Source organism: Neopelma chrysocephalum, unplaced genomic scaffold, assembly GCF_003984885.1.
Source record: "Neopelma chrysocephalum unplaced genomic scaffold, ASM398488v2 Primary Assembly neopelma1_78, whole genome shotgun sequence".
Lineage (NCBI taxonomy): Eukaryota > Metazoa > Chordata > Aves > Passeriformes > Pipridae > Neopelma > Neopelma chrysocephalum.
This window is the reverse complement of record NW_020897739.1, coordinates 1,962,068-1,990,044: the sequence shown is the minus strand read 5'-3', so window position 1 is coordinate 1,990,044 and position 27,977 is coordinate 1,962,068. Positions and strand designations below refer to the sequence as shown.

At 38.4% G+C, this 27,977-nt stretch overlaps 1 protein-coding gene and 2 long non-coding RNA genes across 5 annotated transcripts in view; 2 read left to right on the top strand and 1 right to left on the bottom strand.

Moving 5' to 3' along the window:
• Positions 1-8: 8 nt before the first annotated feature.
• On the top strand, positions 9-19,174 carry LOC113970684. Of its 3 annotated transcripts, XR_003535277.1 has the most exons (6): positions 9-1,973; positions 3,275-3,465; positions 4,958-5,101; positions 12,676-12,756; positions 17,760-17,834; positions 19,076-19,174. It is a non-coding gene; the product is annotated as an uncharacterized LOC113970684 (long non-coding RNA). The 3 variants fall into 3 exon arrangements; XR_003535278.1 differs by lacking the exons at positions 17,760-17,834; positions 19,076-19,174 and having other exon boundaries at positions 9-292; positions 12,598-13,032; XR_003535276.1 differs by lacking the exons at positions 17,760-17,834; positions 19,076-19,174 and having other exon boundaries at positions 12,598-13,032.
• On the bottom strand, positions 12,037-27,918 carry MYOZ2 (myozenin 2). Its single transcript, XM_027689830.1, has 6 exons — positions 27,757-27,918; positions 27,101-27,204; positions 21,658-21,827; positions 19,939-20,068; positions 18,108-18,291; positions 12,037-12,472 (listed from the first exon to the last, which is right to left on the bottom strand). The coding sequence occupies exons 2-6, from the start codon at positions 27,174-27,176 to the stop codon at positions 12,241-12,243; spliced, it is 792 nt and encodes a 263-aa protein (XP_027545631.1). The 5' UTR covers positions 27,177-27,204; positions 27,757-27,918; the 3' UTR covers positions 12,037-12,240.
• The window catches only part of LOC113970683, a 91,111-nt gene continuing 84,847 nt past the window's right edge, over positions 21,714-27,977 (top strand). The window contains exon 1 of the long non-coding RNA XR_003535275.1: positions 21,714-21,817. This is a non-coding gene — a long non-coding RNA (uncharacterized LOC113970683). The remainder of the gene's footprint in view (positions 21,818-27,977) is intronic.

Sequence of the window (27,977 nt, the reverse complement as noted above, 5' to 3'; positions counted from 1 at the left end):
GTGCCGCCACCCTGCTGCTCCCTGCCCGCCATGTCACTGTTCGAAGGCGCGGCTGCTCGAAGTGTAAAAGTTCGGAGGCTGCAGCGGGTGCCCCCCTGGCTCTCAGGTTCGGAGTCAATAACCCGTTAAAATGAGCGCGGCGGCGCTTGTTTTTCCAGCAATTGTTTTCCAGCGCTCGTTCCAGGATATCTGGCTACACACACGCTGGGTTTCCTCAAGATGCCAGGGAAAAAGCAGTGGCACAGAGTGGCAGCTGGAGCCAGGGGCAGCTTGTGACCCAAACCCCACACAAGTAATTTTTATCATCTCAGAGTTGTATTTGACTTCCATGTTGCCCAGAAAGATCCTATATTATTATTATTGTTATGTATCACCTGCCTGAGGGTCACTGCCCCAAAGTCGTGTTCCCTATGATTTTTATCTGGTCTATTATTTTGGCGAGGGAGGGGTGTTTCCTTTTGTTATTTGCGAAAGGAATTCCATATTCGTGAATGCTCATGTTTCTGGTTGCTCAAGTACCTTTTATATTTCACTATTATGACCATCTTCCTGGACAAACATGGAGATTTCATTAACACGTTTCATTTCTAGACAAGCAATGAGATTTTAAGTGTTGCCACACCCAGCATCAGTCCTTGGCGCAGGCTGCTGGATACAACTTCTTGTATTCTCGCTCTTCCAATTGCCTTTTTTTGTAGTTTTCCAGGATTGGAAATGTGCCTCTGTGTATAAGAGCATGTTTAGTTTTCCAATAATATCTTCTGCAATAGTACATTAAATAATTTCCCTGTGAAGTTCCCTTTCTGCATCTACTTTAGGTCATCCAGATTGCAAAGGGAGTGTGTGGAACATAAGGCACTGCAACAATTTAGTTCACTGCCTTATAGAAATGCTACACCTCCGTTGTTCTTGTATCCATTTCTGTTAAATATTGATACATTTTGATCAGATTATTTTGGCTACTGTTTCTTCCATTATATTGGTAATGTAAAAAGCCCACTGTCAAAGGCATTTTTCTCAGTTTCACGCTCCAACATTTTTCATCAAATGGCCAATTTTTTACTTCAAAAAAAACCCAAATGGGGGACATTTCTATTACATTTTGTAGATTTGTCTTGTGTGTATATATATATATATATGGCCATGTTTTTCAGTGATCTGTGTAGTCATACTCACAAGTTGGAGTTACTTCATGCAGGACTTGTATGAAATGGTTTTTTCTTGAGCCTTTCAGATGTGGTGACCAGTAACATATATATATACTTTTTAATTTTTAACAAATACCATATTTCCTTGCCTCTTGTTTTCTTAAAATTTTTCTAGATTTTGTGATTTTTGAAGGGAATTGAATCTCTCATTCTCTCACTGCCCTAAGACTCATACGATATATTGGCACAATGAGCATTCTTAGGGTTTTTTGTAGTTCTTTCTAAGCTGTTTATTGATAAGTGTTTGAATTCCTAATTCTCACTAGAAAATTTAAAGTAAAACCAAGTTAATAGTCAATATATTAACACTACCATTAAAAATCTAGTTTTTTGTCAGTGCATCTTGTTATTGTATATTTATATAAAACATTGCTTATTGTTTTGTTTAGTATCAGTTCAGTCCTTTATCCCTGCATTACTTCTTTGCAAAGCCAGTCAAGCAAAGGCATCTGCGTATCCCAAAGTGGGATTATGACCTCATTCTGATTATGACCTCATTTTGATATTTTTGCTTCTCCCTGAACCCTGCTTTCTTGTTTGCCTCTGCCCTTTCTTCAGCAGGGATTTGTTCTTCACCACTAATCTTTTAGAAGTCCCTTAGGATTTATATTGGTTTCTTCTGTTCCTTTTTTCTAAGAGTAAGTGTAGTCTGTGAGCTTTAATTATGGTATATTTTAAGATTCCCTAGGAGTGAATCTTAACAGAGTCTTCCACACAGTTCAGACAGAGAATGACACAGATGCGGCACAGGAAGCCCTAAATGAGGTAACAGAAGAATTTTAAAATTAGAATAAATGGTGCAAGTACAAAACAATGCTACAAGGGCAGATGATTTCCTGTTGCAGTTTGTGTCAGTACAGGATATGTGCTGGGCATGATGCAGGGGGGCAGAAGAGTATTTATGTGGGTTTAGCATTGATGTTAATGCAAACTTTGGTAGTATTAATAAGATAGATTGTTAAACTGGAGAGTTGAGGGTTGGAAAGGTGTTAAATTTGGAGGAGAGGGGTTGAGGGTGGTGGGTTTGGGGTGTGACATGAAACATGGAGCTGGAAGAGAATGGAGGCACACCACATCCAGATCCTTTAGCACATCCAGGGCATTGGGGTTTTGCGCATGTGCAATCCAGGTTAAAACACACTTATGGATAGTTCCATGCCAAAAGAAAAGTCTTAACATGGATAGGAGGCATCAAAAGGTTTAAAAGTAATTGCATTAAATAGGTTTTGTCAAACATGCAGGCATCGTGCATCATTTTCATCGGTAAATGAGCTGCAGATCTGTGTTTCACAGCTGCACACATAAGGGTTTATTTTTGTGTTACAATTTTACTCTTCCAATGCCATCTATACTGCTGTTGCCACTGGCTGATCTGTAGATAAATTCTGATTCCTTCCTCTGAAATAATTTTATTGTACACAGTGTTTCTATGAACATTTTCATACCTGTAGCAGTACTGGAACACCTGTTCTCTAATTTCTTTCGTATTTCTTCTTAGTGCTTAGGACATGTTTACAACAACCTTTTCAGCCAACTGCTATCCTCTTCATGTTCAAATGTTTAATACAAACATTATGTCTTCTTCAAATCTTCTCAGATTGAAGGGATAAAAGGCTAAATTTTGAGGATTTTTTTTTTTTAAATAAGTAATGTTGTACTGAGTAGTTGATTTTGTCATTGTTACTCTTATTCTTCTGCACGGATCTTTCTTCCTCCTTATGAGCTGTTGATCATATGAAATCAAATTGGTATTCTTAGCAGGAACTGTGTCTGTACTTACTGAGGGATTTTGCAAAAAGTAAATTAGCAAATTACATGTAGGGTCTGAGACAGAAGATTCCACAAGCTATTGCAGAATTTAAGGTGTGGTTTATTAGTTACATCTCTTTTTTTAAAGTCTTTTCACTGCATTTAATTCAGCACTACACATTATACTGCCTGTTATGGTTCAGTCTGTTTTATTGGCCTATCATAAACAGTGTTCTGTGATCAAGTGCCATTTAACATTGACTTTAAGATACTTGGGAGACACTGCAATTTAAACTGAAATGCATGTTTAATTCCAGTGGCTGGGATCTGCCGTCATGTTTTTTGTGAAGTAATTACTGAAGAAAGTGTTTGAGGCTGTGCTACTCTTCTCAGAAGAAAAGAGGATAAAGAAAATCATTCTTCTAGAAGAAAATGTAATTTGAAAGATAGCAGGGAAACTGGGCCTGTTGTGCATAGGCTGTAGCAGGATAAAGTTCCATTAAGTAAGGTAAGGGTTACTTAAGAGTACGTGATTTTTCCATGTTCTCTGAGCCTTTGGGGTATTGTCAGATCATATGTTTAAACTTTTCTGCCCTGAGAGGAGAAAAAAAAATCCTTCAAATTCCAAGATGTTCTTGTAGTTACTTGTCTTTTTCCTTGAGTGAAAAGGACACAGTGCTCTGCATAATGCTGCAAGACTTATCCATAATGAGGAAAACACATTGGTAGGAAGGAAAGCCATAAAGGAGTAAAAGAACCAGAGAAAAAGTAAATAGTATTTATTGTTTGTGGCATAAAATAATCATGTCCATTTGCTAGGGAGGCTGTAGGGAAGCCCTAACAACGTTTTAGTCCAAGTTTAGGTTGTATACTCAGCTGTATTGCCACGAAAAGATGCAAAACGAGCAGAAGTGAAAAATATGCATTCAGCTTTCAGTAAGCTAAGTGAGGACACATTATTTCATGGGTAACTTTACCAAACTATATTCCAGTGCTCAAGCCTCCCCTACCATGAGGACCTATACCCACAACCTTTCCTTTTGAACAAACTCTAGCAGTGTTTTCCTCATGTCGACTGTAGCAAGCAGTCACATGAAGCTTAGTCATCTGATTGATCTCATTCCCACATCCTGTATAGAGTCTAAAATTTGTACGTGTAAATTGGGGACATAAGGAGGCATGAATGAAAGAAGGAGAAGATTGATCCTGTCTGAAAAAAGAATCACTGGGTTTTTTTCATCTCAAGGGCTCCAAGCGAAGTTTTAGAAGCAATGAGAGTGTTAAGTGTTGGTTTATTTTAGCTAGGTTATAAAAAAAACTTCCCATCATTTCTGTTCAAGTTTCTTCTCTTTCCTTCTCCTCTCAGTTAGCTGTAGACACACTTTCATAGAGCATAACTACCATTTAAAAAGTTTTCTTCCAGTAGGTGCAGGAATAAACACAATATATCTTGCTCTTATTGTACATTAGCCTGACTATACATTTTTTCACGGTAGTTTTCAAGTGCTAAAATGTTCAATGGAGTGGCAAAAGCAATCTCATTGAAATCATCTAGAATTTCACCCTGAGAAAAAGAAACATTGGTTTGCATTCTTCTGCAGACTTTTTGATGATAATGGGCCTGGAACAAGGTCTGTGTGTGCCTGTGTTCATTCTTTAGGAACAAGGAAAAGGGTGGGGGTTGCGTAAGTCTTGCAAATGAATATTTTTCCTCTTGGATAATCCAATTTCCAGTCCAATAATCTACTTCTGTGGAACAACAATGCAACAGAAATCCTTTCCTATTTTAGGCTGTCCTGTTTTTAAAGTTAGTTTCTGGAACAGTAGAAGTATAAGGAAATTCTATGCATGCTGTGTATATATGAGACACTTGTTTGAAATTGTGTCCTCATCTGGGTGCTCTTGAATAAATAAAGTTTTTATGTTGATCTTTGTTTGTGTTGCATCAGTCTTGGACAATCCTTTCAAGTTTCCAGGTCTCATTTATTGCTTCCTCTTAGGATGTAAGCCAGTGGATGTCTGCAACAGAAGAAGAAAAGGAAGACAGAGAGGTTTGGATTCACACAGACAACTTCTGTGGCTGAGTTGAGATTTCCAGGTGAAATCCAACATGAAGTAAAATGAAGACAAAAGAGCAATATTTAGTGAGTATAAAATTAGGAGTAATATAGTGGGTAGCAGCACACAATATATACTGTGGCTCATAGAAGTGAAAAATAAATACTTCAGATAATAGAATGCGGAATAAAATAGCAAGAATTTTAAAAAATTATTTTGTCCCATGTGAGAAACTGAACATTATTTGTTTTAAAATACATGAGTTGAGTCCACGCCTCATGCTACTCAGTCTACAACTAAATAAAATTTACCAGGATTGTGATATAGAATAAGCTGACAAAAAAAAAAGGCAATTGCTTTGTTAAGTGTTTTGGTGTTGTCACTGCTCATAGTCTATGGTGTAATATAAAAATGTTTAACCCCACTTCTATTCACAGAAGCTGTTTTCATTTGCAAACGAATAAGTTACTTTACAGGTGTAATTTGATATGTATTACTGTAGTCGGTACAAAAGTAATCAAAAAACGTGATGACTTCATAGGAAAAAAACCAGAATGTGGAAGTAAATAGGATAAAACATTTTTTTGCCACAGACAGATATTGCCAGACTTGCTTGTTTTCTTTCCATGATACAGTAACTGCTTTTCTAGACAAACATTTTTTAAACTGGAGAAAAGGGGAATTTTTAAGGTAAGTGTCAGATGGGCAAAGAAACAGCCCAGAGGAAAAGGTGGCAACGTGTTCTGCTGAATGGCAGGGGGATGTTGTTGGAGCTCTGTCCAGTAATTGATGCTGAAACTGGTATTGTTCATGTCTTCATTAGTGATCTTGGCACAAAAACTAGAACTTGGTCGTGAACTTTGTTGACATCAAAAGTGTTGGGAAACACTCCCTGTAGGGTGACGTCGGACCGGAATAATTGGATGACCTTGAGGAATGGAGAAGTAAAATGGGATACGTTAGAGTAACACCAAGTACAAAGTCATGTGTAAGGGCCTAATAGGAAAGGCTTAGCCAAGCTCAGAGCTTGTCAGATGAAAGATGAGAGAATTTCAAAGAACTGGGTGCATAAGCCAAGCACAGAGCGTGTGTGAGTCACTGATTCGATGCTGCTGTGGAAAATGTGAATTCAATCCCATGTAAATTCAGCCCTGCATTTCTTGTACAGATGAAGCAGTACTAATGGCACATATTAGTACCTGTGACTGGGGAGACTTTAAAACTGAGAACAGATCTGGAAATCCACGTGCAAGAAATTGAACTTAGGAGAGTTATAAAAACAAAAAATTTTAAATCCTTACTAAAAGAGAGGACAAGAGACTAAAAGAACTTGAATTGATTAGTTTAGACAACTGAAGAGTAAAAGACCTTGCAGTCCTTGAATATACTAGTTGAAGCAAATGTGACAGGAAAGGAGGCTTGTTTTTATTTAAAAAAAAAAGTTATATTAAGAGATTTTTCTAAACTGGGTATGAAAAAATTTAGAGTGAAAATTAGAATAAGTTTTTTAACTGTCGAAGCCTCTAAACATTGCTAAGAGAAAATGTCATGTGCAAGGCAAACATTATAGAATGGCACTATCTTTATCTTGTGGACCTCTAGAGTTGCAGATCTGCTTTACAGCTTCTTTCCCACCGATGCTTCCCATTTCCACACTTTCCCTTCTCTCTACCTATTTTATAAGCCATATCTGAAAGAATGATAAAGTAAATATGGAGACTCTTCACTTTGTAGTATGACTTTCTTTTCAGTACTGATACATTAATGAGGTGTATTTGTATCACGGCACAACCCCGCTAGAAAATAAGCACTTGCCTTTTAGTTCAGTAGTGCTTTCTGTAAATGCTCAGCTTGCTCTTTTCCTTCCTATTTGAACAGCGTGTTCTTATTTTTGTCCTTGCCAGCAAATAGTCAAAATGTTCTCATTAAGAACTTGAGGAATGACATAATGCTGCAATTCACTGCCAGAATCGAGCCTTACTTGGCTTCTTGACGTACAGTAGGCCAACCTAGGAAGAGCCTGTCGTGCCTCAAATGTTTGTTTATAATCATTTGTAGTTATCTTGCCTAGTCATCTTTCAGTAATCTTGAGCGTAATGACTACAGTAACTACTGTTTCAAGGCAGTGTTTGCCTACACTGAGTAACTTGGCTGTGCAGAGAAACTTTCCAAAGGAAAAGGAAGTAGAACGATATGCTCTAGACTGCTGCATGACTGCCAGCCTTCCCACCGGGGGGATTGTTGGCCTCCTGTCACCCAAGATCTCCTCAAGATTCGAAGCTTTTATTTATTTTTTTTTCGGATGATGACTGTCCAGATGTCCTTCAGAACTCCAGAGCAATCCAGTCCGGAGTTACACCTTCCACACAAAGCAGCCTGAGGGCATTCCTGTGTTAATGAGTACAGCCAGCTCTGAACTGGCAAAGTTCAAGCTGTTCTTTGTACAAACACCATCGAATATTTTAATCTCCATTTGCTTTTGAAAGAATAGTTGGCTCACAATACCGAGGCTTATTTTCACTCTTGCAGTGATTTATGAATCCTCCCCCTCCTGGAAGTGTTATTTAATTTTGTCTCAGAGTGTCTTTGTGAAGTAGGGAAGTATTGCAAATTCTGGGCCAGGTATTTTGGATGAATAGTCTGTTCTCAGGAAATCCAATTTCCATCTGCAAACAAAAGGTTTGTAAATTATTCTTGGATTTAGTTTATGGTTTTGGCCAAAAATAACGGTAAAAAAGAAGTTACTTGGACTTTTTAATAGCTGAAGTCATATCTTTATTTTAAAAAGTCAAATACTAATTTGTTGATACTCTTATCAGATAGAATCTTCCTGCTGTAGAATGAAATCCACTATTTCAACCAAAATGAAAGTAGAATGTTATTCTACTAGTAATGCTTCTTTCATTCATTAAAAGTCATATCCTGGAATATTATGTATGTACTCGTGTAAACCTATTTTTAACTTTCTTTATTTTTACCATGAGATTTCTTCTTTAAAATTAAAAAAGCAAAAAACCAAACCAAAACAACAACAACAAAATCCAACACGGATAAACAATAAAAAAAACCTTTCTGCAGCCTGCATTAATATTTCTATTTTATTAGTGGGAAAACTGAGGATCAGCTTTTAAATGTTATGTCCTAAACCAGTCTGTGATGGAGCCTGGTACCGAGCTTGCGTCTTTCAGACTCTTTTCTCCCAAGACTCTTCTTGTTTTCTATTCAGTAAAGTGAAACTTTCTCTTTTATTGATTTTTATTAAACCCTGTATGAAAAACCATCACTTACTGAAAAATGCCTTTGGGATACTGGCAGCTGGTGCATTCCAGTAACGTGGAACATGGTGAGTGTGGATGCAGGAGGGTGAGGTCCCTGCATAGGATCAGGAGTCTTGCCAAAGGCGGAGCTGAGCTCGGGATTTGTGTTCCCTGCAGCGCCCATACGCTGTGTGGGAGGATTTGTTAACCCTGGCTCTCTCTGGTTCCAGCTTACCTCGAAGGGTTCCCATTCCCATGTGGAAACTGGCTTTCCTCTGACTGCTCCCACAATGGGGATTTTGGTGTAAATTAGTAAACATCAGTACTAGCAGCACATGCTAGAATTGACACATGGTTTTTGGAAGACAGACAGATTTCATAGGGCTGCCAAATCCTTCTTTCATCCATCTTTGACAGTGGCCAGTAGAAGGTATTTATAGGAAGAAATGGTGATCTTCCTCACACGACTTCCTGTTTTCCAGATCCAGATAACATAGTGGCCATTATCCATACTGGGCATAGTTACCACTAGGAATTTGTATATTCCTGTTTTGAAGTTATTCATGGTTTTTGACCCACAGCATCCTATAGGACCAGGTCCCACAACTGGGCCTTCCTTGAAAAAATATTTATTCTGTTAATTTTACAATCGGTTCCTTACCAGTTTATTAAGAGTCAGCTTGTTCCTGTGTTATTGTTCCCTCCTCATCTTTTCCATACCATTTGTGGAGACCTCTGTCATAACTTCCTTTATTTGTGTTGGGATAGTTTAATTGCTGTGCCCTTGCAGTGATGTCTTATTTCTTTTTGTTTTCTGAGTCACCCCTATTCTACTCTTAAACCCTGGTAACTTCTTTTTTTTGGAGAGAAGGGTTAGAGCTCTGTACTAGATTTTACTTACTCTGAACACTTTACCTGCAGACGGTTTAAAATAATATATTAATTCCTTGAAAGGATTTTACCCTTTCAGTTGTTTTTTAATTTCCTTTTAATAAGAGTATTTTATGTGCAATTTTTGTTTTTTAAACTGTCTCAGTATGCTGACTGCATTTTGTAACTATTTTTGATCATCTATATCCTAACACCCAGTTACATAACAGCTCTGTGGCAAACATCCTATTTATAAATCATTTAGATCACTTTTTATTTGTTTCTGAACAGTATGTAGCCTCTGGGAATAATGAAGGAGCCAGCACTACGTGACTTGTCAGCCCTGTGGGGATCTTCTGGTGTTTCTGTCTAGACTGCTTATAGTTTATGGACCCCACAATGTGAAATTCTAATCTAACATATATGGGGTTTTGTGCTGTAGGGCATTATTGGGGTTGTTTGCACTTCACCCTATATATAGTGCAAAATGAACTACAAATGTAGTTAGGCCCTGCTCTATAATCCAATATATCCATTCTGACACTGAACACATAGCAGCTTTGATAATTTTGATTACAAATACACATTGGAGATGAAATAATACGACCTCTGTCTGCACAGAGGTCAGTGCCGAAACCTTTGTTTGATTCCACTGGGATCAGAATTCCGTCTCCAATGTGTTTTTCCTGCTTGTGATAGAGACAATGTGCATTGCATTAATTTAAACACGGGGATACTCTGAGACAATAGAATCGTGGTTTATTTCCACAATTGCCAGTTGTATGGATTATGCAGGAGGGAAAGCAGCCAAGACACGCTGACATATTTAAGATTTCTAAGAAGGGAGCACGCAGTTAAAAAAATTTAATCTCCAGTGCAGACAGTCCAGGCCGTGAACCCTGACTTTTCACGTCAGAAGAGGTTTAAGGTGCATCTGCTTTAAAAAACCCTTATGTTCATGGAGCTTTTTAGAATTGTACATCTCTTATTTCTTTTTGGCATACTATGATCAGGGGGTGTTTTATGTAGACTGGGAAACAGCAGATCTATTTTCTCAAGTCACCACATTTTTACTGAAAACACTTAAATGAATTTTTGAGTTCCCTTTATACTGCTGCAATTACCTTAATGTAAATAAAAATGGGGCAAAAAAACCCTTTGGGAACAAAGACTTCTGGATATTTTTAACTGTATATTTATTCTCACCATGTTTCTGCCTTTTCATCATAGTCTTCAGTGCCTTTCTCTTTTGGAAGCAAATATGAGTGTCTTGTGATAAAATGTACATGAAGTTATAAGCACATTTTCTGAACTACTTATCTACTTGTGATTGTGTTTGTGTAAAGCTGTTGCTTGTGTGTTTTTCCATTTCATCTATCCTTGCAGTTGTATTTGTTAGAGCTAAAAGAAACCTTTAGAAGCACCACTGAAAATTTAGAAATATGTACTTGTTGATCTTTCCAGACCTGTAACTAAAGAAACCTTTATTGTCTCACTTCAGAGCTATCTCTTTGTCTACAAAAATTAGTACAAATATTGATCTCTGAAATAGTCACCAGTTACCCAAAACTAGACTTTCCTCTAGCTATAGGATACATTTCAAGTGCTATATAAAAATATCTGACAAAAGAATTGCAGGTGCTAAACCCCATTGAGGAGAATAGAGAATCTCTGAAAATTCCCAGCCTTACCAAGATCCCTTCCTTGGTGGCAAAGGAGTTGCTTTTTGGCACAAGAGATTTGTTTATTGCAGTGGGACTTACACAATGAGGAACATCGAGGCTGATGCAGCCAGGGAACATTCCTGGACACTGGTACTTGGATCTGTGCTGCTGAATGCTTAGCACATTGCCCAGCCCTCCTTCTGCCAGTTGTGCTCTCCCAAACACTTCCCAGGCACGGGTCAGGAGTTTGGCCACTGGATCCATGGACAAATAGGAAACCAAACTTTGCATTGCTCCTCACTAGTTTGTTGGTTTCTTTTAGCCTTGAAGAATTCATATTTTTGTCATTGTCCATATAACTGTTGTACACCAAGCACAGTTAAGGTCCCCAAACTAATCCCTTGCTAGGAAAGCATTCTCAGTCAATGAGATTGATTTTTTTTTTCCTTTAATTTCACAAATTTGTTCAGGACCTGTACATTTGTTTGTGCACTTTGTGTGACAAAGTAAATTAAAGAAAATAGATGGCAGAATTTCCTTTGCCAACTACCTCCCTCAAAATCACATTTGAAAAACATATATACTCTTATTTATAAAACATCACAACTTGCCAGTGTATCAAGAGCAAGAAATCCCTCATGCTCTTAAGTCCTAGCATACACTGTGGCTGCAGGGGAAAATGAAATTTCTTTCTAGTCATAAAAGCATTTGTGGTGATTCTATTTTGATATGTTTGACAGAACCAGTCATTGCTGGGTTTTTCAGTTCTGATTAATACAAACGTTGAAGACATCCAGGAAATACCTCTGTACTTTTTCATAGCACTACGTGATCCTTGTCATTGCCACATTTACTGCATTTTCGGTAAACAAATCCAGGTGACACAGGCATTGATGGCCGTCATAAAAGCTGAGTAAGATCACAAAGGAGGAAAATGGCCAGAATTTGCTGTCACTGAACTAACGACACAATTCTTAACTTTGGCCAAAAGCAGGGGTGGGAAATAAGGCTGATTTGTCAGAGCTTATCTTGAGCAGGTGGGATTTGGGGTGCATTGAGTACAGCGTTGTGGCATTGCTTGGTTGTTTTGCCAAAATCACCAGACCTATCAAGTCCCTTGAGAGTAGTGCCATGCCACTTTTTTTTTTCTTAGTGCACTTGTTCTTAAGTTACCAGCAAAGATTTTAGGAAGTAAAAGAAGAACATGTAAACACAAATAGAAAACATGGCTGTCATATTTTCCAAATGACTTTATTTATATCGTGTTTACAGCTGAAACTTGGTGCCAGAAAAGAGACAACTGCATCAGACATTATTGCTTATACTCCAACTGCCAGGGAAAAATATTTGTCAGCAGCCTTCAGTAATATTTGGACCAAAAATACATGGATGTGCAGCTTCCAGCGTTTTGTAGGATGTAGAATGCAGGCTCTCTCACAGGTCCTCTGTTTCTGGAACGGGGTTGGACTCCGCGGGCTGGATGAACACGACAGGGATGTTCTCGGACGTCCATCCTTTGGGAGTCCTGTTGAAGGATCTTCTGGCAGCGAGAGGGTTTGCAAGGATCATGAATCTGGGGTCGTTTAGCATCAGTAGGTTATAATCTGGTACCTTGAATTTAACCAGCTTTGATGCTCTCTCAAAACCACCAAAGGGAGTGGCAACTCTGTAGATTTTAGAGAAATAAAAATAAAACGTGTTTTTAAAAATACCTATTTTCTTCTGCTCCTAGGAGCTGAAAAGAACAGAAGCTATTTTAATGATACAGATTTGATCCAATGTCTTGTTTAGATTTTCAAGCTTTTGGAAAAAGTATTCTGAGTGTTTTTCTGGGAAATTCTCTTTAAGATCTGTTTTATTTTCCCTTAGATAAAGCCTTCAGCCTTCTTTAAAATTCAAATGGGTGGAAGAGCCGAGAGAAAAAGATGTGGCAAGAAAACCTTGTCATTGGTGAGTCACAGTTACTAAACTTATTTTGCTGGTGATAAGTTGATAAGTCTGAAAACATAGCTCGACACATTCTCTCTAGCAAGTAATTAGTTCAGGAAGTTCTCACCCCATTTTCTCCTCTCCCCAGTTGCTTGTTCCTCCCACTGCACTGTATTTCAGCACCATATTGTTGTACCAGTTAGAATGTATGTGGGTTGTGCTATAAACTTGGGTCACTTATGGGTTCTGGGTTAAACAAAGACCCTTCAGAACAAAGGAGCGCTTCAAAATCCAAATTATTTCGGCAATCTGGTTCATCTCATTATGCTGAAACAATTGTAGCAATATAAGTGAGGAGGCAGTGGAGTGTAATGGGAAGCAGAAAGGGACAGCCAAAGACAACAGGCTCTGGAAAGGAGGGGAATGGGTGAGGACTTGATACACCAGCTTTGTTTCTGAAGAGAATGCTTATGTAACTAAGCCCTAAAACACTGTTTGGCCAGCATTTTTCATGTTATTTAAATGTGAATGTTCCCTCAGGCAATAAGCCTGAAAAACTGAAAGATAAGGAATACTAAGCTGGAGCTGACTGTTATGTGCATTTGCAAATCTTTTAAAACAGTATTTCCAAAAACCTCCTATGATTATTCTATATATGCAGGTTTCAGGCTGAAAAAAAAACCACTTGAGTTTTTCTGTCACTTTTTCCAGCCTCTTTTGTATAAGCAAACATATGTGCTCTGCATTTTGATCAGCTGCATGACTTTGCTGGGATATATTCTGGCCAGTTAAGAGTGTCAGATTTTTAAGCTGCACCTGATTTCTGCAAAGCCAAACAGTCAGTGGCATGGGAAAGTGAATTTTTGTTGAAATGCATCTTCACCAGCCTTAGTGGATTTTGTGTGTGGTACAAAACAACAGATCTGCTGGAATATATTTCCAGTGGCTCCAGGTATTATAGCAGAATTCCAGAGAAATTAATACCAAGAGAAACGAACAGATCGTTTGAAGATCTGACTGGGACACACGCAAAAATAAGAGATTAGTTCATAAAAATGAATCTGTGACACAAAGGAAATGGCACTGCTCTGTCATTACATGGATAATTCACTGAATTTTGGTATGAGCAGCATTTGTTGAAGGGGCTGGTGTTAACTCCAAAGCATCAATCCTGTGAGATATAAAAAAATCACGAAAGTTCTGGGCATGCACACTCACTGAGAGAAGAACTCTGCTTTGGAGTAAGCTCTAAAAATGTTTCTCAAGTGAGGATAAGACAAGATGTTGCAGCAGAGGCTGCTAGTCCAGACATTAAATTCTCTTGAGGTCAAAGGATATGGTTTGTACAAAGGGCTTGTGGTATCAAGATTTTCTTGTGAAACTGTCTTCTAGGTCACAATGTCAAATGGGTACTGTATGATACTGATTAAAATAATTGCTTGGTAATTGGCACAGAGTGAATGGAGTGATATGCATCTTACTGGATAATAAAGATTGTTTTAATTGCTGCCCTAATTACCATACACATTCTCATTGTTGTGATATTTAATTCTCATTGATAGGCGTATTAAAGGGATAATCAAAATAAACAAAATAATAATAGCTGTATAAAATGCAAAACGATTCTATAGTCAGAAACGTCCTCCCTGTAGTACTTTTGAGTTTTAAATACAGCATGTTTCTGTAAGCAACAGAAACAGGAGGGTGTTTTATGGAAATTCAGATATCTTCTGTGGCAAAACACCTGCATGTAGTTCCTGTCCAAGGTCTGGCCTCAGAGAACTGTGCATTCCTGCATTATAGGCAGAGACACATATGATTGACATAAAGGAGAGTACAGTAATTGGCTAATAGATGTTAATTTTCCTTTACAGCAGCAGTAGGTATATTTTTGTGAGCAATAACTTGTCTGACAACATGGTGTTGCAATGACCTCTGTTGTGTGCTCATCAGCTGTACCACTTGAGCTCTGATTCATCGTACAGAAGCCTAGATCTCATGGCTAAAAAATTCCAGGAGTCATTGCTCATAATAAGGGCGGAAATTCTGGTTCAGAGCCATAGGAAATGGCACCAGGAAGTGTACCAGATTGTTTAATATTCACTTTGCATATTCCTAAAAAGTAGGTGCAGGATTTAACAATAGCAGGCACAATCATGTTTATTTTTAGCTGTTGTTTTAGCAGGACTTCTTTTTTTTCTTCTTTGGTCTTTCTTACTGAACATTTTATTTTCTCAACATAAAAGCCTACTTGTAGTTGATTATTTGGGAAAGCTTGATGAAATGCTTTACTGTGTTAGATTGGTGTCTCCAATTACAAAATTACAAAAAAGGTGAGTTTCAGGTTTTTAAGTGGGAACATAAAACATTCTGTTTATTGTTAATTCCGTGCAAGAAGGAGACGTGGGAGCAAAGAACCTGACCCTGCAAAATGCTCAGGGCCTCCTGGGAGCTTAGTGCAAGAGCTAATGCTGATTTCACAGAGGTTTGTAGGTGCTAAGGAACTGGCTAAGCACCCAGCTTCCACTAATCTCACACCACTTCAAGTTAGCACCCAAAATTCCTGTGAGATTCTCATCCCAGCATTTTTATAATGGAGTTCAGAATCGGTGAATCAAGAAAAACAGAGCCGAGTCCAGATGGACTGGATTCCTGTAGTGTTTTTGAAGGAGTTGTCTTTGGGAATTGAGAAAGCTGAGCGAGAATTTATCTGGTAGGAGAGGCAGAACTAGTCAGACTTGCTTGTCCTATGTGAGTAAGATGTAGTGCTCTGTATGTTACTCATAATCCTACCTCTGACATTTTATCCAGCTCCAAGAAAGCAGATGGAATAAAGGTACTAATTTAACTAATTTTATAAACTCCTCAACAAATGTAGATTCATGCTGCTTTCCCACAGATGTTTACTAGGTGCTTCCACGCTGGGAAGAGACAAGAAATCTTTTCACTAGCAAATACTTCTTCAATCCTAATAGGAATTAATCTCCGTTCTTTTAATCCATGCATGTGTGCATCTGTTCCAACACATCAGACCTCCCTTGCTGCTAAAGTTGCGTTGCTTTTACGGTTTGTTGTGTAACGAGGAAAGCTGAAAGGAACCTGAACTGGCCTGTAAAGTCCCAGTGCCATTTTAACAGGCGCCACTGAATGATCCGGGAGGGATCTCAGGCCCGTTTCCCTTGGGAATCCTGTGCATCACACTTACTGTTAACCACACCCCCTCCTGACTAATGATGACTGTGCCAGCGCTTTGCACAACAAACATAATGGCACTTCACTGAGTGATGAAGCAGGATAGAAAGCCTGGAGAGATCCCCTCACTGATAACACAGTGGTGCTATTATATCACTCTATAATTGCTTAATACAGTATCATTGGCTTTCTCTCCAACACTGCAATTAAAGAAGTCAAGGATGCTGTGACCTAGATGCACAGGATGTCTGAGGATCTGGACAGAGAAGTCCATTTCTCTTGGTTTGCTGGGCATCCAGTGTGCTCTGTTTTGAATCCCATAATCAGGCACTCTCCTGTGCATTTTTAGGAGTGTAGACCCTGAATCATGGCTGTAAAATCCTCTCCAAGAGGCGATTATCTTGAATTTCAATTTTGCAAATTCTCAGTTTCTTTTTGGATCTGCTCCTTCTTGCTAGACAACATAAATCTGAACATGTTCTATGTAACAGCTTTTTAGGTCCACCAGGCATCCTTTTATTTTCTTCTGGATGTCAGTTTTTCTTCCAGGAGAAGGAGAGTTGTGGTGGATTATGTTTACATGTTTGTGTTCTGTATTTACCAATTTCACAGTTTGGATTTGGATTTATGTGCCAGGTTTTTATGGCAGTTACAAGGGATAATATTGACCTTTCCCTTATAGGATTGCACATATGTTCAAGAAATTCAGACTGTGGTGAGCCACAGTTCTGCCGTGTCATACATAGAGAAAATCCCCATAGAAAGAAATCCAAACAGTCAGTGTTGTAAAGAGGACAACTAACAGAACATGGGACCACAGAGACAGCTAAAAATCCACAAAGAAGCCATCAGACACCATCTCAAAACACATATCCCTGTTAATGGAGTCTCTGTGCCCTGTCTGATCCTGTCCTTCCCAGTAATGAGTAGCATCTCTCTTGTGAGAGGGAGAATTGACTCTGTCTCCCTGTATATGTGTCTTTGGCATTTTTTCACGGGCTGTTTGTTGTTTCGTTTAAATTTTATTTCAGTTACAATAACTATAGTCCATAAACTGTGCTTTTACTGTTCCAGTGTTAGCAGCTGGGGCACAGCTCAGTGACTCGTGTTTGCCACTTTGTGTGCTGAGAAGAGTGTGCCACACAGACTTAATTATTAACATGGCAATGTATGTTGCTGTTAGGAAACCACAATTAGTGCAGTGTCTGCAGTGCCAGTTTTGATGGTGAATTGTGTAATGTTTTAGTCCTTGCACTCATGATGGAGACTCACATCAACAGCAGGAACACAAGTGATGTTTGTGGGGCTTTTCTCTGAGTTTGTATTGCCATCAGCCATTTTCCTTTTCAATAGATTGCTGTCTGGAGTTTTGAGGAAGGGTTTTGGTTTGGCTCAGCTGTCTGGGACTCAGCGGGGGTTGTTTAGAGAAAATTTGTCCATAACCTCAATAAATACAAATAGTGTCAATGGAATGAAAGAAACTAAACTACATAAATAAGATTTTGTTTTAAAACTTTAAAATCCCAGTGTTGTCCATATATCTAGAAGTCCTACTGAAAGCCTTAATATACTAGTTGCTAAAAAGTAAAGCAGTGTTTTATGGTAATTTGTCACTGAAGGTTGTCAAAGACACCAAACCTGTTAAATGCAATAAAATGTGTAATCTGCAAACTATTTGGTGTGAGGGATTGGTTGCAGGTTAAAGTTCATTGTACTATCATTGCCTTAAAAAAGTTACCTGAGTTGTATTATAAAAGAATAATAAAAAAAGAGTGGTTTGCATTATACAGCTCAGAAACAAAGTTTTGACTGAGAGTTTGTTTCTCTGATAGCACTTACAGTCCTGTACCTACTGAACTCAACAACAGAAATACTGAAAGGAGTTTGAAGCCCATATTTCCCATCTGGTGAGTACACTGATTCTGATACTTTCTTTCAGTATTTTTAACAATTTATCATATATTCCTAGTTCTGCAACCTAACTTCAGGCCCACACCTTAGAGATAGACTAGTTCCCTCCTTGATGCTCTTGTTTGCCACTCGTAATCTCTGTGTGTATTTATGTTCATGCATACACTTGCCAACACAGGTGGGAGGTGTTTTTTTACAGCTGATGGAAACATTTTATTTCATAGTAATTTTTCTCTGCTCTGTAAAATTCAATGTGCAGTCAGAATTACCTGTTAAAGCTCCTGTAGTCAGGCAGTTCTGGCTTTGCTTCCGGTGTAAAAAGTTTAGGATATAAAGCTTCCAGCAACTCTGGATCATCCCTAATGGCTTCTATCCAGGGAGACTGATAATACTTGGGCACAGCAGTAGTGTTGAACTTTTCAGGAGGAATTTCTTTCAGTGGTCCAGAATATCCTGCAATGGGATCAAGGCAAAACCATTACAACAATACTTGGTGTTTTCTGCTTCCTTACCACCATCCTGTGTAACCAGGAACTAACACACCATCGTTTCTCAGGTAAAAATGAACAGTGAGGTCAAGTCACTTGGCTGAAGCTACACAGAAACAGGAAGATGGCAGGGGAAATTTGTAGCCTTTTAGATAACTGCTCCAAAATATGAAGCTAATTTTATTTGAGTTTTATAAAAATTTGTTTCTGTTGTAAGCATTTGTTTGAAAACAGATTGTAGCTACACAGTCCTTGAGCTGAATTAACAAAAAGATTTTAAAACCAGCCTTTTGATTTAAGCTAAGATAATTCTACAGTCTTTAGGTGACAGTCATTATTAGTGGAGTTTTCCCCTTTGATTTAAAATATCCTCCCTACTTGGTTCTCTGGTTCTTTTCATCATCTGAAACAGTGAACAATCAGTTGTTCCCTCTGCATAATCATCTGAGGATCAGGCTTTGACCAGAATTTTACTAATAAAAAAATTCCATATTCAGTGTGATTTCTTCTAAAGCCAAGTACAATAGGGCAGGAATAAGTTGTGGGGGAAGACAGACCTAATGTACAGTTTGAAGAATTAAGACCAGCAAATGACTGACCAATTATGTGAGGTACAATATTTATTTGAAATAAAAGGGAGATCTATTCTACCCTTTTACCCTCCCACTACATCTAAGTCTTTAAAGTACCTTTATTTCCTTCTATAAGCTTAAAAACCCCTGTGGTTTAATAACTTCTCCTTTTGCCAGACTTTTTTTGCCTAAAGAAAGGCCTGAAGATTTGTATCATGTCTAAGCAATGGAAATGATCTCTGTTTGCATTGTATTTGCCCAATGGATGCCCAGAGCCTCAGCAGTCACTGACAGAGCAGCACTGACCCAGTTTGCATGGACTGGAAAAGGTCTGCACAAAACATGCATTGAGTAATTCTGAACAAAGAATGAATTTGTAAAAACCACGGGCTGCTCATGGATAATTCATAAACAGGAAGAAGGGCTATATCACTGAATAAATTAATTAAAACAAATTAGCCTTCTCTGCTCTTTAAAGAATACAAAATAAGGCCTTCTTGTAACTCACTGCTTTAAATAAAGCCAACAGTACCCCCACAGTTAAGGATTTAAAAAAGAACAGTTTATGCAGCCAGAGGCAAATCCCTTTTACAGTTACTTCTCTCCAAAGCAAAACTTAGTGACTTCAGATTTACGTTGATGGATAATTAAACTACAATGACTAACTTCCAGACTGTTGAGCAATGTGTTGTGTATTAGAAACAAAGGTTTGGCAAAGAAAACTCAGTACATTAATGTGGTTTTAAATCTGAGGATCTCTTTCTCAATGTTTATAGGACCAATAAATATAGGAGCAGTCTCTCTTGATATTAAGGTATGTTTTCAGTTTAGGGAGAAGTAGTACAAAGGATATGTCAGATCTTTTATAAATGAGCAGAAGCAACTAAGAGCACCACTTTACCTTTCTGTGAGAGATGCAGGTTAGTTTTCTGATTCAAAGTTATCCACTTCTGGTAACAAATTCTGTTTTATCAAAAGGTCCTTTCTCTGCTATGAAATGAGAACTAAACATGTCCAGTGTCTGTAAACTGCCACGTTACCTGGGGCAATGTTGTCAGGGTGTGGTGGGCTCCGGGGATCGGGGGTATTGGGAGGTGTCATTGGGGCGTGCTGGGGAATTCCTTCCACACTGAGGCCATCCATTCTCACGCTCGGGATGGGCTCCCCACGCTGCACTCAAAGGGAAAGAAATATCACTTACAGGCAAAACAAACTGGGATTCTCTGGTGAGGTTGGAATGATGCTCCAGTGCACAGCCCAGATCTGATTCCCAGGGTATACAGTCCTAAGGCACACTGAGCTAGGTCAACAGGATTCCTAAATTACAACCGTCCATCCGAGCTGTCCAGCATTTTCCTATATTTGGGATATTTAAATATTGATAAGCAGTCTATGAAGAGTGTTCATCCCATGTGATGCTTACACCAGTCATCACAGAATCTCCCAGGCATATGGGCTGGGTGCTTCACAGCAGAGAGTTGCTCTGGTCATTTTGACAGGGAGGCCCATGAAATGTGTCCCCTGTGGCTTTTAATTTGACATTAAAATGTTCTGTGCCACTCTTGCTACCCTAAAGGTTCCAGAAATCTGGCAAGTTTGAGCCCTTTGAGTTTCAAAGCACCGATTCTTCAAAGCGTCTCTTCCCGTATCAGTTGAAAACTCACTGCATTTGTTGAACTGCTTTTGTTTGGGATTGTCTTTTCCTTTATTTGTGATGGAAATAACAATTTCAGTGCAGGTCACTTTCTGGAGGCTCATGATATGCTGTTATTTTCCACCCTCCTATCGGGTTATCGGTTCTAAGGAAACATCCGAAAGCTTAATCATTGTTGCTTAAATATAGAATTAGAGTCTCATAAGAAGTCAGTATCTTATTTTAGCTATGACACATAGGCTAAAAGCAATTTAAATATAGGCTGGTTTAGAGTAAGAGTTTCTTGAAGTAGGAAAGCAAACAAATAATGCTTGTTTAAACTTGAAACAACAACGAAAAAAAGATCAAGGCAGAATGTTTTCCAGCCATCCTGAAGGACGTTAGAAAGATTAACTTTGGCAGGCAGAATCCTAACGATGGTGAAGACACCACCAGTGGTGGCTAAATAGACACTTAGGGGAAGGGAATAGGAGCCAGAGGCATCATTTTTTCATGTATTGGAATGTCATACTCAGTGTACACCACATGTACTCTGTGTTTTTGTGGGACAAAGTGGACTAGAGGGAAACGGATCTGTCAGACTGCAGCAAAATCATGGAAGTGCACAGAGGATTCTGACAAGATTGATGATGTGCTCCGAATTTGTCTGTGTAGCTTCTAATACTCAATAGAGGCAGAAATTGGGGGGACAGTATTCAGATGGGCTTCTAAATAATAGTGTTTAAGAATAGCCTTGGGTGTTTAATTGAGTTATTCAGATTTTTTTAATATGGAATTTCTCTTGTGCAGATTTCTTTTAAAAAGACAGATTTATCAAAGCTCAAACTTGATCCCACTTTATCCTTTTGTAATTTAACTTCTGTTGAGTGATCAGAGAAATGTCTTGAAATATCTGTACCATACAAAAAGAAATGTAAATTTATTTTTTTTTAGTAGTCTGTAGGATCTCAGTAAAATACAAATAGCCTTCTTCTAGTACAGGGTTTTGCTTCTATTCTTCCTGAAACTACAAATAGATCGTGCACAATGTTTGTATCACGGGCACCAAGGGAACCCAAGCTAGCCTGGCTGTTGTCTCATTAATAAGTCAGTACAAAATACTCACATTTCTTGGCTTGTTTGCTACGTAATGATAATTTTCATATGTGTATTTATCAGATCTCCGCTGGCGTCTCTTGAAGAGTCTGGCCCCTCTGTTGCTGAGTGTTGAGAGTTCCTCTACCATGATATCTCTGGGCGTGCTGACCTTTTTCCCAAGGTTTAAGGTGGGTGAGGCTGCAACACAGTGGGTAAATACAAACCTCTGTTGCCTTAAATTCCTGATATTCCATCCATTGCACCTGAAATCCAGCAACATGTTAGTGCATACTTAGCTAACACATAGCACAGCTTCACAGGGAGTTAGTGACGTTAATCCTTCTTCCAAAATTGTGGAGGAGAGTATGGAACATCACAAACCTCAAGCTCCAAATTTCCTTCAGTTGAAAGGCATTCAGCTGTTCCCAAGGTCAGATCTGTGGTGTCCCACACACCATATTAACAGCAGACTGGTAAAAACTGCCTTCTGCTGAACCGGGGAGCAAAATCCCATCTGACCCCAGGGTTCCCACCTCAAACCTACAGTTAAACTTTGTGTCCTTCATTGGATAGATGAGAGAGAACCCCTTTTAAACATGCCTACCAGTTTCTTATTGCTTGTAAACATTGTGTTTTCAATTATTCTTTTATATTCTGCTCGCTTTTGTAATCCAGGGCATGTTTTGTCCTTTTAAGAAAAGTTTGCATTAGAAAGTCTCTATTAAAGGGCACTTTGAAATTGTTTTTAAACTAACTTTCAAAATAAAGCTCAAGGTATGGAAAATGAGAGCCCTAACAAAGAATTACAATATGCTTCTAGCGATTGATTAATTTAAAATATTTTAATTCTCTCTAAGAGGAAACTGAATTGCTGGACAATATTACTTGATTCACTACTTGGGAAAAATTCCTTCTTTGTTTTTAGTTACATGCTGGGGAATTTGAAAATGCAAATGCATAAGCAGGGGAAGAGCTGATGAATCAGGACTGTAAACAGAGAATGCTGAATGTCAAAATTCCTACTGGTCATCTTCCTGGTAGCGTTCTGGAAACTGGGATGGTGGTGGCACTGAGCAAAGTTACTGTTTAGTGACTGAACTCTCACTGAGTGTCCTTAACCTATAGATAAAACTTAAACCTTAAAATACAGTAACTTAAACACTGAAGAAATTATTTTCTGCATATTTATTTCTGCTCAGAATGTTGTAGAATTTAACAAATATAACAATAATTGGATCACATAGTAAAAATAGAATTTCTGAGAAAATAATTCCCATTGCCTCTTACTTTAATACTTATAATTTTATGAGTTGAAATTGTTCTCAGTTCATAACCTTCAGGACGAAAAGTAGGAAAGGTGCAGTGTGCTTTGAGGATTATATCAGTGGTCTAATATGTTTCTTTGATCCACTTATTCAAAGTCACATTCTTTAATAATCTTTAATAATAAGGCATTCTGTCCTTCACACATTCTTATGGTCTACAGGATTTAAAATTCTGAAATTTGACGTGTATTTTAATGCATTAAAATGAAATGAAAACAAATTATATGTTAGGCACTATATCTTGCTTTCAGAGTAAACACACAGGAAGCCCAGTTTAAAATCAACATTACAAAATAATTAACTGCAAAAGGTACCTAATGCCAAAGTTAATGTTGCATAATGAAGGGTTTCATTTTGAGTAAATGGCATGCTCAACCTGGCATGTGTCTCCTAGTGACTTTATATTGGAAAAACAATGGGATGTGCTGACATTTAGGAAGATTCAATTGAGACAGGTATACTAAATATTTAGCCAGAGCTGTACAGACAGGAGTTTTCCATGGAGTAAATCAAACAAGCCGGTGGGCCCTGGAGTGCATCACTGTGGATCCACTGCTGTTCCTACCGGCTTCAACTGAATGTTTGCAATGGATTTAACTGGAACAAGAGCAAGTTAACTGGATTGGGAGCTGGATCCTGCACTTCTGCTTTAAAAATAGTGTGTGTGAAGAATCCTGACAACCTCCTGTTATTTAAGGGGCAGCTACAAAACAGAGAGTTCTTAACATGGAAGAAAATGACTCAGCTTGCCCAGTGCAGCCCTATCAGTGACAGATAGTGGTGGGGGTTTGGCTCTGAGGGGGGAGATAACCACACTGGTTACTGGCCCGTGGCCTGAAATTTAGACCTCAAGTCATATTTTGATTTTAGCATTTCTCGAGATGGACTGTTGGATGGTTTTATATGAGTAAGGAGTAAGAAATTTGCCCCACAGCTCAGCAACATCCTTCCTTTGTACACAGAACGGGTGGTATGTACACCCCCAGAGCCTGGGGTGCCAAGGTGATTGCAGATCTCTGTCCCAACTGGGACACACTGGGTGTTATCTATTCTGGTCCTTGCTGTTCCCTTACATACATGCTGTTCTTGTTAATGTTAACTGAGGGCTCCAAGCTACTTTGTAAGCCACAGTTGTGTACCATCGTGTATCCAGGCAGCATCCCAAAATTGTAAGTGTGAAGTTCATTTGAATTCCTTGCCAACTAGAATCTAATCATCTGTCTACTTTGATGATGTGTCTAGGGATTGTTTCAGTGTCAGGGCAGAAAGGGTGATGAAGAATGAGAAAAGGAGGACATTTAGAGGATGATAGAAAGAGTGCGTCATAAATGGATGTTGTAAAATAATATTAAAAGTTTAATTAATAGTTTAATCCAAATCTTAACCTTTTAGCTTAATTTCTTTAATTTGTTCCTGCCTAGTCCTTCCTGTGCTGTGCATAAAATCATAGCAGACGATATTTAAATATTATTTATGTAGTTCCTCCTGTATTCACTACCAAATACTCCTTTAATCCTTCCGTTTACAGTCTTCTACTTTAATCTTGACCATAAATTTTAATAATGAATATTAGTGTGTTTGTCATAGTGTCAGAAATAAGACTTTTTAACTACATCAGGAAAGATTCATGTAGCTACTGAAGAATGCATTGAAGCAGCAGTCTAGAACTGGACATGAAGTTCAAGGGATGAACTCCAAGGGCTTCCTTAAACATATGGATTGACATGCATGTTTACCTCTACCAAGTAGCCTTGGAAATGCTATGATTAGTCCAAGTCTGCCAGTGAAAAACCAAGGCTTTGGGGAGGTGGCTGTATCCACACACTGAGTTAGTGCTGCAGTCTCTCTTTGAGACCATAAGAAGGTTTACAGTTGGTGTCTATTCCTATTCTGTGACTTGCCAAACTTCTCTAAAACGCTGTCGTGTCCCACAGTCCAGCAGATGTGCACTTCCAGTCATCACCAGCCTTGCCTGGAGACTGGTAATCTCAACACTGGTAAAGACTTGGCTGATTTTGCAGTTTATCGACAGCTGTTTCTGCTACAAATATCTTTTAACAAGGAAGTAGAAATTCACTGTTTACCTCGAAGCATTGTAATAAAGGGGCTGAAATACAAATGCAGTAAGTTTACTGTGTGTCATTCCAAGGCTTGCATTACAGAATCATCTGTTGGTGTTTACCTGTGTTAACAGTGAAGAGTTTCACAGGGCTGTGAGCCTGGCTGAAACTGTACATTTGATTTTTACACAATTCCCAGGTGTAGGACTGTCATTAAGAATAACGAGGCAAACCCCAGAAAGACAGCAGTTCACCTTCCAGATCTCAGGTTAAGCTTATTGAATTAACAATTCAGGTCAAAAGAAAATGTCAAAAATTAGCAGAGCTGAATTTAGCCACTTAAAAGCCAGATATCTCCTTGATTTTTCCAAGACTTGTTCAGATTTGCTCCCAAAGAACTAGCTTATACTTTGTGTGACCACAGCTTTGGTTATTCTTCTGTTTCCTAACTGGCTTCACTGAGCCTGTACAGTTATAAATTTCAGACTCTTATTGCACCCATTTCATGGAATTTTACTTTTTTAAAAAAATTTAAATATCCCAGGCATCCAAAGGAGATGCAAAAATAGAATGTACACTAAAAGGGTTAGTATTGCCTTCAGTGGCCACGTATCACAGCATATCTTGCAGGATAAGCTGTCGTAACTATGTGTATGAATCTTGACAGCAAATCTGATAATACATAAATAATAAAAGGAAAGATTATGTGAGGCAAATGCTAAGCATCAGCACAGATTATCCAATAACACCAATGATGTCAAGGGCTGTATGGTGCATTTATTAGTATTGCTATGAATAGTAGCAACATTTACCATGTGAAATGCCTGGTTCCAAACAAACATATGAAAGACCTTTTTTTTTTCCTTTTGCCCTGAAGAGCTTACAGGCTATTTCAGGCACATATAGTGCTTGGGTTTACAATTCCAACAAAAATGGAGTTGTAATGAAATCTGGAAGGGCAGACTGGCTTTCAGACTTGAGTGCGTGCTCAGTGGAGAATGGAAATAGGAAAGAGGTATTTGCTCAAGAAACTGCAGAAAAAAACCCTCTGCAAATATCAGAAGGAGTAGGACCAGGCACTGAAACTTGTAGCTTCTTTTTCTAAAATCCTTATGTATCTTATCCTGCTTTTCCTGCAATTACAATGGTCACTGAGTGAGTGCAGAAACCATCCTTTGGAGCAAAAGCCCACCAGAAAGATTTTCAAAACTAATGTTCAGTGTTTCATCCTATGCAAGTGGTATAACTTTCATAAATTCTAGATATTAATGGTGCTTCCTGTTTTTCCAGTGAGTCTTGTGGGGTGTTTATCACTTTTAGAAAACTGATCTTTTGTATAGATGGTAAAAAAGGCTTCACAAGGAGGCTTGGAAGGATCTCCAAAAGCATCCAGCACATACCTAATGAAAGCCAAGCAGATCTGTATTCCCAACTGAGTTAATTGCTTCTTAAGGTGTCACACTAGAAGTAGAACTTTAAGAACCTCTTTTAGAAAATCAAGCAACTTTTTCATAAAAGTGTCTGCATTTTCCTCAGTGCAACAACAGAGAAATAAAATTTCTTTCCTATAGATTAATTGGTGGCAGCACATTAGAGAGACTTGCCAAGTGCTAGTAAAATGTGTTAGTTACAAAGACAAAGTTTGAGAGGAAGGAACAGAGATGTAAACAGTTGTTTCAAAATTTTTTTATCAGTCATATAAAAAAAAGCAGAATGAAACAGAGCAAAAAAAAAAGAGAGTGTACAGATCAGTATGTTTCTTAGATGATAGCCTTTTAAAATGGAATGAAGTCATGTTATTAACCCCAAATAATGTTCTGAAAGGGTATCCTAGCAGAATGTACATCAGCTGTTAGATTACTTCATTCCTCCACAGCAGTTGTTCATCTGAAAATAGCTTTCAAATGAAAAGAGGCAACTACAAAAGGATTAGTTACCATAGGCAGCATGATACTCCCACAAGATTATTTATGGCAAAACACCCAGAGACAAAGCTGTAAGAGAGTTAAACTCTATGATTAAAAAACTGTATTAAGAGAGGGCTAGAGGACATTGCATATGCAGGAAGCTGGGGTCAATGCTATACCATTGCTGTGTATTTCATCCATAATGGCTGATGCTTGTTCTTTCCTCTCTTTGATCAGGGCAGAATCTGATAACATTGTGATTTGCTGATACGATTTTTCCTTGCTGGAAAAAAAACAACACATTTTTACATTGTTGAGCCAGCGCGCACAATTGGGCCCATTTCATTTCCAACAGCCTGTCTAGGATGGCTGAGCGGGGAAGTCAGGTATTTCTGACTGAGAAATACTGCCCTGCAAAATGCACTGGCAGCTCTTGCTTGCAGACAGATGCTAGGACATGTTTTGATGGACAGAAGATTCATAGGAATGGACTTGGAGTTGGCGGCATAATTTCTCCAGCAAAAATCAGTGTCAGTGGTCTAGGCCTTCTCACATCTACATATTATACTAAAAGATGTAAGCTCATAACTAGTTTTAATTTGCATCTAGGTTTATTATTTTAGAAATGCTACATTTTGAGATTTCTTAATCTGATAAGAATTTGAGGAACTAAAGAAGTTACTCTGGCATCTTTAAAAAAGGTGCATTTCTGACTAAATAAAAAAAAAACCAAACACCTTTTAAATTGCAGAGTCTAAAGGTTACATAAATGTCTTTTATATGACAGTTTGCAGGACAGACAATGTCAAAATATTTCAGGAAACAATACACTTACCCTACTGTTTGGTTGTGCAGATAAAAAGCGACCTCAAGGCTTTAGCTGAAGCTTCAGGAGTTAGTTATGCATGGGGATGACCTGCCTGGTGCTGGGTGGTTTGTACCCTTGTGCTTGGATCTGCATGGTACCTAGTACTGAGACAAACTGGGGGCTGATCCTCTTCAAAGGGGTTGGCATCCAGCTGACATCAACTAGTTATATTTAGAATCAAACACTCC